The sequence below is a fragment of the Corvus moneduloides genome, chromosome 4, assembly GCF_009650955.1.
Source record: "Corvus moneduloides isolate bCorMon1 chromosome 4, bCorMon1.pri, whole genome shotgun sequence".
In the NCBI taxonomy this organism is placed as follows: Eukaryota; Metazoa; Chordata; class Aves; order Passeriformes; family Corvidae; genus Corvus; species Corvus moneduloides.
Window position 1 is genome coordinate 70,902,404 of NC_045479.1, and position 16,303 is coordinate 70,918,706.

Here is a 16,303-nt window from a genome sequence, read left to right on the forward strand (position 1 = left end):
GAAATGATTTCAGGATGGTTTAGGTAGCCTGAAAAAACAGAGGGCACCAAATCTCTTGAAGACAATTAAAAAAGCATGCAGAATATTCTTACTAAATTAAGTAGCTCATGTAGATCAAACATTAATTTGAAGATTGCATTTATCCAGTTTTATTTTTTTAAAGGTGAGATAATTAAGAGCTGTAAGAGCAAGTAGCTCAATCAACAGCTTAAAGGAGCATCTACTGAGGGAATACAAGAGCTACACATTGTCCTACAGACATCACGCTTCCTTCCAGCATCTGTTCATTAGCCTGTTGTAAATTCACATGGATGGGGCCACAGAGTACTGCTGGTCCAGAAGTGTCTTTTAAGCACCTGTATTCTTTGATGGACAGTTGCTTATGACTTCTGGTTTCCATGAAAATCTTCTCTGTAGAATATTTTCCTTGAACACTTTATTTAAGGCAGGTGTATAGAAGGCAGTGCCTGAGCTCTGAAGTTGGGGCCTCATGATATTTGTGGCTGCACCACAAGAAGATCAGATCAACAGTTCTTGATGAACTTTCTTTTCTTTTCTGGACTGAATTTGCATTGTTTTGTGATCCAGTTCAAACCACAGAACTCTGCTGCTGTGATAACAGAAGACTGTTTGAAGTTTTAAGTAAGAAGTTTGTTTGAAGACGTCTTTAGCCCCATTTGGCTTTTTTTCAGGGAGCCTACAAAAGAGTTCAAGGCAAATAGTAATTTTTATTAAAAAATGCTATTAAAGCACTAAGTAGATTCTTCTAAAATGTAGTTTTTATTTATTTTATTTTGGAAATACTTAATGGAGGATCTGGCTTTGTAGGGTATGCAGTGAAGTGTGTTCCCAGCCCTGAAGGTCTTGGGGAGGGTTCAGAAACAGCCTGAGCCTTTTGCTTAGGGACAGCACTCAACCCCCATCCTGTTTTCACATCCAGTCTGGTTCACAAGGATGTAAATAGTTCAGCAAGACGAATGAAAATGTGGGGATTCAACCGTTTCCTGTCAAAATGCTGTTTTATCAAAATGGAAATATTTTGTGAGAACATGTCAGTTTTGACAAATTGTTTTGATGGCTGAAGTCTAAACAAATTGTTTTAGCATTCTATGTTATTTTGATATAAAGACATCTCATTTCGACTCCCATCATTTAGACCTTTATAACATAGTTACAACATTTATATGTTAATATTTTCGTAACTTATAAATATTGCATCAAATGTGTGACAACTTTAAAATTAAAAGAAAATGTCAATATTGTAAGCTTTCTATAGTTTTGCAATATGCTATTTAGCTTTTAAAAAACTGTATATCTTATCACAGAGTCACAGAATGGTTTGGGTTGGAAGGGACTTTAGAGATCATCTTTTTCCACCTCCCTGCCATGAGCAGGGACACTTTCCACTAGACCAGGTTTCTCCAACCCCTGTCCAGCCTTAGTTTTCCTGGATGGGTGACATGTAGCAGATCCCCACTACAATGTCACCTGTCCTTGCTGGATGGAGTGGCTGGAATTCCTTTGTGCTGCCCTTCACGTGCTCTCCTGCTGATCTGTGATCCTTCTCCAGGCTCTGGGCATCTCTTGCTGGCACCAGCAGCTTTAGTTCAGTGGATCTTAAATGTATTTCTAATACACCTATATATAAATTTTTGAACATCCTGAATTATTTGTTTAGAAAATGAATTTTTTAATGAGATCCTGGTATTTTAGTTTATTTCACAGTGGAGTGAGAAGAATTGCCTGGGTCCTGCCCAGCTATAATTCATCTTGTTAACTATTTTTGTTCATTCCAGTCCTAGGAAAGAGTTAAATTTTTAATGATAAAAATAGTTTCCACACTGAAAGTGTTGTCACTTAGCAGATTAATCTGAAAGATCTTAAACCATTTTATAAAGCTGTTTAAGATGCTGTTCTTCACGTATGAGAAAATTAAAACTCTGCTGTTTAGAGGTTGATGGGTTCCAGTGGGGATTCTCCTGTAGAGGTGTCGACAGGTTGCTGGTGATCCTGGGTTATTAAAAAAAAAAGAAACCCAACATGAAGAGTGTTTGTTCGGTTTTTGTTGGTTTTTTTTTTAAAGTATAGGCAAAAATGAGCATAACTTGATATTACTGCTTGTTGGGCATGTGTATCCACGGGACACACTGAGGTGTTTCCAAGGAGTAGCTTATTTTTAGGTGCTGTATGCCTGTAAGTTATTTATGCTGCCATTCCTTTATTTTACCAAATGTAGCAGTTCAGATCCCTGAGTCTTTTTCTTGTCAATCAAGTGGGTGCCTTTGGGGGGGAAAAAGCAGTCATGAAAAGTAAAAAACAAACCACGTTCTTTCCATTGTCTTGTCGGTTTTTCACATTTCAAGGTTTTTCCTGCACTTTGCAGTGTCCTGTTCTTGAAAAAAAAAGAAAAGAAAATGAGAATTCTCATGTAAACCCATGGCCTGAGAGGAGCAGCTCTCAGAAAAACAGCAACTACTAGAAAACTAGATAAAATCCCAAGAGTTGCTAATGTGATAATAGTATCTCATATTCACTGAATGGAGTGCCTGTGCCTCAGTGCTGTCATGGGACTGCGAATGTGCTTTTAATCTCTTATTTCTCTGGAGAGGCAGATAAATCTGAACCCATTATGTGCTGAGGCTGAGGCAGGACACAGAGATTTACAGGGTTGCAGGGAATGAAGCTGCTGTCCTGCCTCTCGGGCACTAGTTCAGTGGGATTGGAGGGGATGGGCTGTGCTCCAGCATTTCCAGCTGCTCCTGGAATGGTTTTCATGGTCATCACGCACGGAGCAAGGGGAAAGGGCTTGGTTTGAGCAGCTCATGGGGAAAACCTGGTGTCCAGTGATAAATACAGGCCACAGCCTGGAGTCTCAGGACACAGCTGGGAGAATGAGACCAACGAGTAAAAGTGAGGAAATGGCAGTGGGTTAGGAGGGGAGAGGCCTGAGAGTCAGAGAGGTTGTGGGCCAGGTGAATTGGGTAGAGCAAAGTGGGAGGAATTTGAGGGATATTGGATCAGATCCATTTTTTGGTGGAGTCCAGGCCTCTGCAAGGGGAGCTCAGTTTTATAACCTGAGTCTTAAGGTGGAATGGTCCTTTTTCTTTCTGATTTAAGAATTTGCTTTAATGTTTGCCAAACTAGAAGGTGCTCTCTGAAATAAATACTTTTTTCCATGGAAGGAGGCTGTGAGCTGCAGGGACCTGGTTTTTACTGTTGCAGGTGTGGACAATTTCACTGAGTTCTGTTAGGAGTGGCTCAGCCTTCACCAGCCCAGCCCTGAGCCTGGGAACTCAGGAACGGGTGCATCACTACAACTGCTCCTCAGGAATTGGGGAGGGAAATGTGGGATCTTTCACAGCTCTTTTTGTAGTGGTCTGGATTCAGATGGGTTTTCCTGTGTGTGCAGTTACTCCTAAATGAACACAACCTGGAGCAGAGCTACTGGGGAAGTTCACTGGAGTCTTCTGGGAAAATGGATCTGTTGAAAGGTGAAGGAAGCATGGCTGTCTGAAACCCATGGACCACTCCTGACTCACTGAAATTATTTAAGGCAGGAAAAAGTGTTTTGAAAATAGGAATTCTAGTGGAGTTTAGGTCACCATGGAGCAGGATCCTTTATCCTGGCCACCTTCCCTTCCCACCAGTGGTCCAGCTGCAAAAAAACAGCTGAGTTCTCCCAGCCTGTCTGCAGTAGGAGAGGTTCAGCAGAGCCTTTTCCTGTAGCTAACGAGGGAAAATGGGAAATAGTGATTGAAATTTCACTTCTTCACTCCCCAGGTGCTGAGTGTGACATGCCAGAGGAGCGCCCACATTTCTGGAGAGGGATGCTCAGATTGGGCACCCATGCATTGCACTGACAGCTATTCTCATTTACCCAGCAGATTTTCCTTAGTTTGAATATATTTGTTTAACATTTTGCTTGGTCCTCAAAGGCTTTTGCAGATATTGAGATCATTCAGATTCTCTTCATTACTACTAAAAATTAATGTTTACATTGTGGTAACTTGAAGTGTAGAACTGAGAAGGCTGATTGTGCTCTGTAGGCACAGAGGAAGGTACAAATCCCTGTTTCTACAACTTCCAGTGCAATTTATTGTCTCTCAGAGGTTTTCAGAGTCGTTTTGTCTATGCCACAACAGCGGAATAAAATAAAGGAAAACCCTAGAAATTAGATTTGTGCAGGAGGGATGGTTCTGAAACCAGCTAGAAACTGAGAATAGCTCTTTTTTTTTTTTTTTCAACTGAGCCTGTTTAGTGTGAATACAGAGGTCACCTTGGCACTTAAGGATTTCGGAAGCCTCTAATCCAGATTTGAATGTGGAGGGAGGCATCAGTTTATTTAGATGTCAAACTGTGAGGTGCAAATCTTTTAAAAAGGACAAGGGATTTTTTTTCTCTCTGAAAGGCACTGGAAGGGAGACTGACTGACAGACAGCCAGATCTGTGAATCAGGCACTGTTACGACATCTCCAATGGTGCATCTGGAAGTGGAAGCCCCTGAAATCTGTTAATCTGTTGTCAACTTTGAAAATCCTATTCTCCCCCCACCTCCCCCGACTCCTGCCAGCTTTGAAAGTTCAAACTGTGTGCTTTTTATCACATTTGTCATTCCTTGGTAGTGAAGCTCTGGCATTCAGAATTTGGCTGACAGCTTTGTGGGAATGAGCGAAAATCGAGTTCAACTTGCACCTTTCAGTGCTGTTCTCAGGGAGAGGCAGAAGTCTGAACTAGAGGGACTCCAGCCTCATTCATTACCACAATTACTGTCCTCTCCCTGATGCCAAAATTCAGCTTGTGTTCTTTATCCTGATGTAGGTGGACAGGAACTGATGAGGTTACGCAGCAGGAGTGTTGAGAGAGAAAGTGTCATATCTAAACCATTTCTTCTCAGGCTGTTCTTTTGTCTTAAATAATGCAAAGGTCATAAATCTTCTGGAAATAATGCAAAATCAGTGCTGCAGAAGACTTAGAATGGTTACAGGCAAGTTCAAGTGTTATTTTATGGAGGCTCGAAGTCCAGCACTGCAAGATTTGATAATTTTAAATACATTTAAATGCACTTTTAATGTAATTTAGATCTATAAACTGGATTTATAGCTCAAGCTGGGAGCACTGGCTTTTGAGGAAGGAGCACAACTCAGAAATGAGGTTGAGGTAAGGTGCACTGGGCATGGCTTGTGTCTTTATCCATGCCCAGTCATATGGATTGCCATGGGGTAATGGTCTTTACACCACGTATCCAGTTGTTTATTCAGAGGAAAGGTTTAAATTTTCAAATGCTCCTGATTTTTCCCTTCTATAGGTGTTTCTAAGGTAACGACATAACTGTATTCCTAATGATTCTGTCACATATAAGTAAGATCATTTTTGGGAGAAAACGAAGTTCCAGATGTAATTTAATTCCCATTTACAGGCAGGTGTAATTAAAGTCTGATTTCTGCATTTCTGATTGCAAATGCACAATGCATTTGAAGAGGCATCTCCGAAGCTGAGATTACCTGAATTATTGCCTTTATGTGTCCACTGATTTCAACCAGAACTGACCTGGAATGTGAATCCTAGAGGCAAAATTTATATATTTCAGTTCAAATGTTATAAAACTGTCTGGATGCATGTCCTAAAGTAACACAGGTTCACAGTGTTTAGGTCAGAAATTACTCAGTTTCTTCTAAATGAAACAGAAGTTCCTGATAAAGGAAAGACTCTTTCAATCTTTCTTCTTGCTAGTGTATTGACTCAGCAGCTGATATATGATGTTCTCAGGCTTGATTTTTCTACTTTGTTGGAAAAGCACCTGGAGTTTCTGGTCTCCTGTCAAGGAACTGAAAGTTTGCACAGCTTCTTTTTTTCCCAGAGGTCATTAGTGAACATACAAAAAGACTTTATAAATCACATCTGAGCCCAGGTGATAAGCAGGAAACGAGTGGTTACACAAGCAGTGGCCAATTCTGAATGGGAGAGATGGGGATGATAAGCCACGATGTTGTAAATCACTGTCAGTGGCTACAGTGGAGCAACACCTTCCCTTTTTTGGGGGATTTAACCGTGTGCACAGGTTGCCCAAAGAACTGGACAACAAACCAGCTTTTCTTCTGCTCTGAGTTGCAGTTGCATCCAAAACTTTAGAGCTGGTAAACCCCAAGGAGGTGTTTCTAAAATCATGGAATCACAGGATGGTTTGGGTGGGAAGGAGCTTAAAGATTGTCTCATGCCACCCCCTCCCAAGGCAGGGACACCTTCCACCATCCCAGGCTGCTCCAAGTCCCGTCCAGCCTGGCCTTGAACACTTCCAGAGATGGGGCAGCCCCAGCTTCTCTGGGCACCCTGTGCCAGGGCCTCATCCCTCTAATAATGAAAAATTTCTTCTTACTAAATACACCAAATCCATTGCGTGATACACACGTGGTGAGTCAATGCAGTCTGCTGTGCTAAGCATTTCTTTTCTTCCCTCCCCTTCCCCAGCAATCAAGGAGAAATACATGGACTGGACAGAGTTTCTCATCCAGGATCTGACCGGCGCCAGGACGGCCCCTGCGAATTTGCTGGAAGGTGTATGTATTAGATTGCAGTTCCTCTCCTCCTCAGTGTGTGTGCTCCCAGCCTGCAGGGCCGTGTGCTTGCCGTGTCTGTGTGCCAGCCCTGGGACCTGACCCAGCCCCACCCCAAAATCCATGGCACCAGTGCCTGGACTCTGCTTCTGACCCAGTCACGGGGAGTTTGTTTTGCCTTTTAGTTCTTAAGAAAATTGGGTGCTCAAAAAAGGCTGGGTGGGGAAGGAGAACATCCATACGAAGGAGAACTCAGCCCTTCAGTGCCCCAATAGATCCATCAAACTGGTGACCTGAGCTGCCAACTCAGCCCTGCCCCATCCCTAGAAGCGTCCAAGGCCAGGTTGGATGGGTTTTGGAGCAATCTGGTCTAGTGGAAGGTGTCCCTGCCTGTGGCATGGGGTTGGAACTGGATGATCTTTAAGGTCCCTTCCAACCCAAACCATCCTGTAATTCTGTGGCACAGGCTGGGGGGGGGGGTTTAGTAGGTTGATGGGGAGCACTGTCAACTTTATCTCTGTATGGAAAGAGCTCCCCCAAGGACATTCCCTCTACCTAAATCCAGCAGTCACATTTAGCGGGGAAGTTGTTGGGTGAGGTGGCCTCAGAGGAGCAGAAGGGTCCATTGTTTAGATGCACCCATTCAGCCAAGAGGCCAGTCTGTGCAGCAGATCCACAGGGTGACTTGCACCCAGGGACAGCCTCTGTGTGCCTTGAGATCCTGGATAAAAATCCCACGGCTTCACCTTGAAACCATGGGCAGCTTTTCCATCAGGGCCTGTCCTGCTCTCATGTGGATGCTGTGGGGACATTTGGAGAGGACACAGATGGTCCTGCAGGAGCCCCTCATTCTTTGTCCCTCTGCATTTAGGCTGAGAGTGAGGGCATACAGAAGCTGACCTTTGTGAAGGTGCTCATGTTGGCCTGTGGGAAGCCAGTGTGCATCCAGGCACCATTTTTGATCTTTTTGTCTGTGGTCACTTCCACCAGCCACAGCTGCATCCTTTTTCCACATGCCCATGCCTGGCAGGGAGAATTAATATTGTACCATTAGGGTTTTTTTTCCTCCCCAATCTGAGGGATGAACAGCCTTTGCAGATCCCAGATAATCCACCTCCTCGGGCCTGCTGCATCCCCATTCCTGGACCACTCCCAGGTGGCATATGCAGAAATCTGATGGTGTCCAACCCCCATCTCTGGTGTGTGCCAAACCTCTCCTTTCTGCAGGCAGGGAAGAGAGGCAGCCCTAGGCAGAAAAGCAGAGAGAGAAAACATTGTGTTGTCTTGAAACAGTTTCTGACCCTTTCCTGGTGTTTTATGTGCTCAGTGCTGTCTGTGTCGTGCAATGTATGTTGGCCCCTGTTGACAGATTTGCTGTTCTTGAGTGCTGCAGATTGTTGTTAGACTGCTAAATCAATATGTAGTGCTACTTTTTAAATCTTTTTTTAACATGCCAGCTATGCATGTGAAGGGTTCTTGCATTATGGTAAATGTTAATATTTCATGCAAGCCGATTATTAATCCTAGCCATTCAGTTCTCGTGGGGTAAGTGACAGCCCATTGGCTTAAAATTTAGCACACAAATCAGAGAAGCAATATTCACTTTGATACAGCCAGGGATTTATTATAATAAGTTAAATCATTACACCATAGTTTCATATTAAAGAATATTTTGTTGCAATGAAGCAGTTGTATGAGAGGGGAAAAAAATCCACATTAAAGTGGATTTCTGTTGTATTATTAAATTCTGACACTGCATTTTGCTATGAAATAATATTTGAAGAGATTATACAGATGCTTGCAGCTTGCACTGTAGAAAAGTAGCTTATAATGAATGGCAAATATATTGTTCTGAGAAATATCTATTAATCATAAAGCTGTTTAAAAATGTACATGTGATAAGCTTTTAGTTAATTTTAATTGCATTTTTTTTACCATATTCTCATTCTCTTGCCTGCATTTTTGGATTAAGAGAGATGTGTGAAAATCAGTTGCATCTCAAAATTTGAATATTTTCGATATTTGGTAGGAAAAATAACTTATTGAAAAATAAGGCTTTCTACTTATTTTGTTTTGTAGCCACTGCTAGAAAGAACCATCCTGGACTGACTCTTGATTTACAGAATTAATATTTTTAAAAGTAACATGAAATGTTTATATGGTTTAATTAAGTAAAAGTGGGACAAACACACAGGAAAAAAAGAAGTTCTTGTTTTTAATGTGTTTTGCCTTTGCTTAGCATTTCCATTGGGGACCAATGCTTCCAAGTCTTGGGGTCATTTTAATATGCTGCACTTAAAGCCGCGAAATCGAGACACTGCATAAGAATTCAAACTTGTATTTAATTAAAAAAAAAAGAAATCTAACCATTATGTTAAAGCTTGAGAGCACAGAGATGCTCACAGTCACAAAACAAAAACACTGAGCCCCAAAGTGGTTGTTTTGCAGAGCACCTCATGGTTTTCTAATGGCAGTGCTTGGCAGCTTTGCAGGTGGGAAGTTAGACACGTGTGTGAGTGGCTGCAGAGTGGGATCCCAGAAAATAACCACATATAAGTAAATAACCTCAGTCACTGGGATTTCTTGGGCATGGTGGCTTGACCCAACATATCCTGTGTGCCTTGGGCTTGGATCCAAACCTGCTGTTGTCTTTGAGCTTTGGAATAACCCCCACAGACTCATGCATCCATGGCTGGGGGGGATAATTTTCTCTCCACGCCAGTGAGAATGAGATAAAGCCTTGGGTGGAAGAGATCAGTACACAGAGTGAAATTTTTGGGTCATGCACAAAGTGGTCATCTTTCAGGTAAATGTTAGGGTCCAGTCCTGTGATTGGTTCTTATCAGGTGCAATCAATGAGAATTTGGTTTGAAATCCTCCAATATAACCGGGCTTTGAGTAGTTCAGGAGATTCCCAAGTGGATGTGCTATTTGAGCTGTTCCACCTTTTATTATTCTTTCTTGTTGTTGTTGTTGTTGATGATGTCGGTTGAGAAATTAGCACAACTGTTGTTTTCTGTTTTACTTCTGAATTTGCACTTGGAAGACATTGGGTAAAATAGAAGAAGAACAGACTGTTTGCTGATCGCTTGGATGATGGTGTGAAAAACAAAAATAATCTTCTGCTGTCATCTGTTTCCTTGAGAAGTCTTCAAATAAAGTTTAAAATAAGGAGTTTTGCTTCTATTCAAACAGCCTCTGCGAGGAAAAAACCCTGTAGACCTCATTACAGTTGATTCCTTAATAGAGCTGCAGGATTCCCAGAATCCCTTTCAGTACTGGATAGTTAGTGTGGTTGAAAATGTTGGAGGAAGATTACGCCTTCGCTATGTGGGATTGGAGGAGACTGAATCCTATGACCAGTGGTTGTTTTACTTGGATTGCAGACTTCGACCAGTCGGTTGGTGTCAAGAGAATAAATACAGAATGGACCCACCTGCAGGTAAAGAACCTCCCCAGAATACTGTCTCCCTTTGCGGCGTTCACTGATGTTTCGAGATACTTGTGCAGCCCGTTTGTCCTTCTCCAGCATTCACATTGCTTTGTCAGTAGTTTCTGGCTGTGGCACAAATGGGAGGTGAGATCCATCGAATTTGGGTTCAAAGTGAACTGTGTTGTTTATTAAATAAATTCAGTTGACGTCTTTACAAGTCTGTCAGACCACATTAAACATCAGGAGATTACAGCTTGGGAAAAAAGCTCTTTAGGGTTGAGTTTAATTTTCAAACCAGCTGGAATGGAGAGGGATTGGGACTGCAGTTAAGCCAGCCTGGGATCACAAATTGACCCACCTTTTCCTGTGTAGGTTAAAAACGTGTCCAGGTCTGTGCCTCATTTTCTCTGTGCTGCAGGTGAAGTTTTTCCATGGGTATTGAATTCCCCTCCTTTAGGAAGGTGCTTCTGCTGTGGCTTCTGTCCTTCACACCTAATGAGGAGAGTTTACCCCAATACGTTCAATTCTCATGTTCACAAATTTGTCGGGGACTTGGGTCTCGAGTGCTTTTTGGGAATATGTGTTTTTCTTCACTGATAGGTAGGAATCAATGTTCCCCATCACTTCTAATTAAGATGTGAATGCTGGAGAGCATGAATATCACCCACTCTTTTATTTTATAGACTCTTTGTGTTACAGAGAAACAACTTTTTTAGTGAGCGTCTCTGAACTCTCTTGGCCTGTATAGATAGGTTTGGTGAATATAGAAGTGGCCCAAAGAAGATCTGTGCTTCCTCTTTGTTTATTCCATTTGCTTTCTACTCTTTCCTCCTTTTATCCAGTTGTACATCCTTTTCTGTCGATTCCCCACCCATCATGCCTTTCTTTTTATTTTCATTTTTATTCAGTTGTCTTGTCTGTTACTGGACTCTTACTTGCTGAAGTTGTTTACTTTTCTTCTCCCTTCTCCTTGATTTAACTTCTAAAACTTCTGTCTCTTGTTCTCATCTGTTCTCATCTGATACTTGTTTCCTTTCCATTGCATTTCTCTGGTCATTCACTTTTTAGTCACCATTGTTACTAATGAATTCAGTGTCCAGATCTTCTTCCTGATTTTCATTGACTTAAATAGGTATTCATTACTTTACACCTCCTAAAGTTGAGCTTCATAGGAGTTTGCTGAGAAAAGACCCTTAAAAGAAGAGTGCACTTCTGTTTTTGCCCAAGTCTTCTCCTGATCACTGCTTCGAGGGTCTTTCATTGACCCTCCCTTCTGACCCAGTTGTCAGGCTCTGTACTGCAGGGAGTAGGCAGTCAGGAGTGAAATCTGAGGAGTTTCTGGAGGCAGGAATGCTGGTTGTTCCACTCCTGATCATTTGATGTCCACCTAACATGGAGGCACAGAATTGTTAAGACTGGAAAAGAACCTTTAAGATCTTATTGTTCAACCATCCAACGTGTTCATGAGGCACAATGAATTAAAAAAAGGGTATGAGACCTTAACTCAGAGGAAGAAGAAACTCAGGGATGAAGCTACTAAACCACAGACTCTCAAGGAATGCAGACTCTCAAAGACCTGAGGCCTGGAGTCTGTGCCAGGGATACATCCTGGCCTGCTTACCCTTTCCTAGTGGCTTCTTTAGGGAAGAGCATTTGGACTAGGAAGACCTCTGTTGTGTGAAGGACCTAGTGTGGACCTTCTTAGGAAGGAGAGGGAGTCTGCGGGCAGTACCTTGTTTTTTACGCATCAGGGATTAGATTCACCTGCTGTAGTGAAGGCATCAAAAGACAGTTCGGGGGAGCAATTGCTTTCTCTTTATAATGGGTAGGGAAAAGGGGGTGCTAAGACACACCTAACGTAGGTAAGATAAAATGACATCTTTATAAGCTTATTTTTGTCACTCACGGGGTTTGCAACCAATGGGCACATACCTGGTTGTCCTAAATTTTGAACATCTGAAGCCAGTTTAGGTGACTCCTTGATTGATTAAGGGAACAGCCTTAGACTGTGTATCAAAGCTGTTATGAATCAGCTCCATGCAGCTGCTTCCAAATCAGACTGTGTGTCCCCTTGCTATCAAACAAGGGTGTTTTTATACATCACTTCTGCAGCTTGTGACAGTGCCTTGCCTACCCTCAACTTGGATGCTACATATCCACCTTGAGCTTTATTTTCCTTTGTGTCTGGGGTGTGACTTTACCCTGTTGATCCACCTCTGGCACTTGACAGGCTTCGCTTCCAGGTCAGTCTTTCAAGATGCAGAGCAGCTCAGATAAAGGAGATCCCATGGACTGAAACAATATTTTGGATGGAGAGGTCTCTTCCTTGAAGCCACCCACATCCTAACACCCACTTAATGTGCAAGAAGGTCCTTTGGGACTTGGAACTAGATGATCTCTGAGGTCCCTTCCAACCAAACCATTCAATGATTCTATGAAACAGCATCCCAGCTGTCTTCCCGCATGGACTCTGTATATCTCACAAGCCCATTTAACTGAAGCAAAGGGGTTATAGCTTATTTTTCCCTTCAGATCTATATCTGAATCTGGAATAAACCTCCTTGGTAATGCAAATTGGCACAGGCTGCTCGACACAGAGCCACTGATGGCCTGAGCTCAGCTGTTTATGCAGGACGAGATCATCTCGGTTTATGTTACTTTCTATTTAAAGACAAATTGCTAGTCATTTTAATTGCTCACTACTTGTGAACCCTAATACAATTTGACACAGTACACTTTGTTCAATTACCTGCTGCCTTGGCACTTAAATAAAATGCTTTATGCTCTTTTAACCATGCAATTTAGTGTCCATACGCTCGCCAGCATAAGCGAGATGCCACTAATTAAATGTGCATATGATATTCCTTGCTGTTCCTTGAAACCACCGGAGTTGCCTTTGTATCTTGAAGTCTGTTGACACTGCCCAGAGAAGTTGCTGCTTGTTTTCACTGATTTTGGCCAAAGTTGCTCAAAACTTGGCCAGAGTTACCCAAAATGCCAATTTCAGTTTTCCTGTGCTTCACTGCCATCACAGCAGAAAATGAGGGTCTGTTTCCAGCAGGGAAGCATCAGGCACAGTTTTTCTAAACTCAGTCTTGAAACAACAGGCTGGCTGCAGCATGGGGCAAAATCATATTGTATGAAGTATTTCCCTGTAAGTTAAACCAAAACAAGAAAGAAACAAGTGAGTCGTTCCCCTCCCTGCACTTCATGCTGATCAGAGTTCCTGCAAGCAAGGGAGAAGTGGGGCAACAAAACTATAAAATAATGAACAATTATTTAGAGAGTGCACTTCTTAACACTTGTGCCCCCTGCACACGCTGTAAACAAAGACTTGAAATCTTTATTCCCATTAATAACCAGACAGCTGAGGAATTAAAAATACTGCCCTGAAAGGTTAACATCCCGCTTCAAGTGTGTTTAAATTCATATGCATATCCTTGATGTCTGTTCTGAAGTAGTGGGATTTGATATAGTGGAAGTATAAATACATCCACTTCAGTCAGTGATTCTGCAAATCCTGTTTTGATAAGGTCTTAAATCTGTTGAGTTCAGAGCATAAAATTCTCTTGTACCATCAGTGCTAGGTGGAAACAGTGCTTGCCGGTTCCTTTCTTTTTTTTATGCATATTTTTTATTCCCTCCTTCAGAATTGTAAGATACAGCAGTAAATCTTCTGCTAGCCAGTAAATATATATGGTTATTAGATGTACAGGATTTAAATGCAAATTGGGCCAAATTGAACCTTGATGTAAGTGTGGAAAGTCACACTGGCCAAAGAAAAGCTCCACACTCTTCACTCTGTATTAAGTTCAGGTTTATTATTGAGCAAATGTTCATTTCCATTTTAATAATTGTTGCAATCTATCTACCTATCTTCTCTCTTTGAGGCCTTGATATGAATGTTCTGCAATAACTTGTTACGTGCAAGATAACAATATGTTTTCTAGGGCAGGAATAAATCCAATATAATGTTCCTCATCACAGTATTGTTTCCTACGTTGTTCCCTTTGATGATTCATAGGCATTTCACTGCACTGCACTGCACCACAAAGGGCTTGTTAATATAATGATTTTGTAATATTAAACCTGTGTAAAGAAACTCACTGGAAGCAATGTGAAGCTGCACAAAGATGTTGCCTAAAAGTATAATGATGAAAATTCATAAGTGTAAGTTTTGCTCTGGTGTGATGCTCTGGTTTGAGTGTGATACCAACAAATGTCTGAGTAGAGACTGAGCTGAAATGTTTCTTCCCACACCCACCCCAACCCTGCAATTAAAAAAAACCCCAACCACTTTCCACTGAACAGGTGCCTTAATAATTTCTGTTTTGTTCAAATGTAACTAATATTGGCTGAAGACCTGAGGCTCCTCAAACTAGGAAACATCAGGTATTTTGAGAAATGAAAATCAAAGGAGAGTTTTTTTGCTATTTTCAAGAAATGAGGTAATACAATTCTTATTCCCTCAGCAGTAGGTGAAGAATGTGAATTTTTCTGGGTTTTACTTCAGGATAGAAAACACAATCTTCCTCCAATGTGCCCCTGCTAGTTGCTTTTGTGTTGAATGTATCCATGCTGCATGGCCTGGAATGCACACACTGTTCATTTCACTTGTTCTGTCCAGTCATATGACTTAAGAAGTTTAGGCTTCCAAAAATGTTTGATTTCCAAACAGTCACCTTTTGGTTTTTTTTTTGTTTTGTTTTTTTTTGTTTTGTTTTTTTTTTTTTTTTTTGTTTTGTTTTTTTTGTTTTATTATTGTCATCCCTTTAGATATCTATTCTCTGAAGACTATAACTGAGTGGAAATGCGCTCTGGAAAAATCCCTTAATGATGCAGCAAATTTTCCTCTTCCAATGGAAGTGTTTAAGGTAAAATATACTTTTCCTTTACTTATGGAACCTGTGATGAATAAATATCATGCCATGTTTAGCAGCTTATGTTAAACTTTTTTCAGGAAAGGCCTTTGCTGTAATACATAACCATGGAAGGTCACAAGTGGGATGGTTGTATAAAACACATTTTTGTGTGTGGACTTACCTTATTTCATGGTCAGTATTTTCTGGGGCTGGGGGTGATCAGCCAGGGTTTCTCCAGTTATTTTTTGTGTGTCTTACTCTGTTAGACCTGTGCAAAGACATCATATACAACTGTGAAGTAGTAAGGCTATGGATAGAAAAGTTGACACGAACTGGACAGATTTCTGTGAGCCTTCTACCAAAATTTTTAGCTGATCACAAGCCACAAGGTAGAGAAACCTCCTTCAGGGACTTGTAATGAAAGTGAGAGATAATTTTGTTCCCACATCTTCCTTTTTAAATTTTCTTTTTAATTCTCATTCTGGTTTGTAATCGTTAGAGATGTGCTCCAGCACCAAGGCACCGGCTTTAATTTCCCATGTAAATCTGCACTGCTCTTAACCATGGTGGCTGTAGATAATCCTGATCTATGGCTGTGCCTGCCTGGTTTCCAACAATTCCATCTTGGCTGGGGTGGGATGGGCAGTGAGAGGATGCTCAGGGAGGTGTGTGGGAGCACAGCAATGCTCCCATGTCTCCAGTGTCACCTCCTGCTTGGGGACCTGGTGGAGCAGATTGCCCTCCCCACCACCAGCCTGGGGGACCTCTCTGTTCCTTCCTGGCCCTTAAGCAACACTGCAGTGGGATACTCCAAAACATCCATGGAATTGGTGCAGTCCCTGTGTGGATGTGGCACTCAGTGGTGGCCTTGGCAGTGCTGGGTTAATGGCTGGACTTTGATCTTAGACGGCTTTTCCAACTGAAATGATTTTATGGTTCTGTAACTGGAACAAGGCCCTCATCGTGCCCCATTCTAGCTACCACAAAACCCTGGTGCCACCTTCACCCTCCCTGTAGGGATGTGCCAGCAGCTTACCGTGAGGAATCCAGGCTCCTCACCCAGCTGGGATGCACTCAAATTAGCAGCATTAATTTGGGGACACTTTGCTAATGGCCTGGGCAGTGGCTCGTGCTGGCAGTGTGGGAGCTCTGCTGTGCTGGGAGACGTGGGAAGATTTGTGTGTTGGCCTTGGGCACGGATGTGGGCTTGAGGAGCCCCGTGTTGGGGTGGAAGTGGCATGCAGAACGTTCTGGGTCTCTGCCATTTATTTCATCCACGACTTCCATCTGCCACCTCTACTAAAAGTTTGCATTGGCAGCTTGGAGATCAAAAATGCGTTGTGTGGGGCAGGGATTCAATCACAAAAGGGAATGTCTAATGTGTAAATTTTATTCCTGTGTATGTGAAAGAGTGAGGAATGTTTCTGATGAGGCTCATGAAACATCCTTTTTGAAAA

General features: G+C 42.1%; 1 protein-coding gene across 2 annotated transcripts in view; it reads left to right on the forward strand.

Moving 5' to 3' along the window:
• SFMBT2 (Scm like with four mbt domains 2) overlaps window positions 1–16,303 on the forward strand; it is a 105,698-nt gene that overhangs the window by 38,056 nt on the left and 51,339 nt on the right. For both annotated transcript variants that reach the window (XM_032106200.1, XM_032106199.1), the window contains exons 5-7: window positions 6,466–6,554; window positions 9,747–9,993; window positions 14,761–14,858. In XM_032106200.1, coding sequence (XP_031962091.1) covers window positions 6,466–6,554; window positions 9,747–9,993; window positions 14,761–14,858 — 434 coding nt within the window. The remainder of the gene's footprint in view (window positions 1–6,465; window positions 6,555–9,746; window positions 9,994–14,760; window positions 14,859–16,303) is intronic.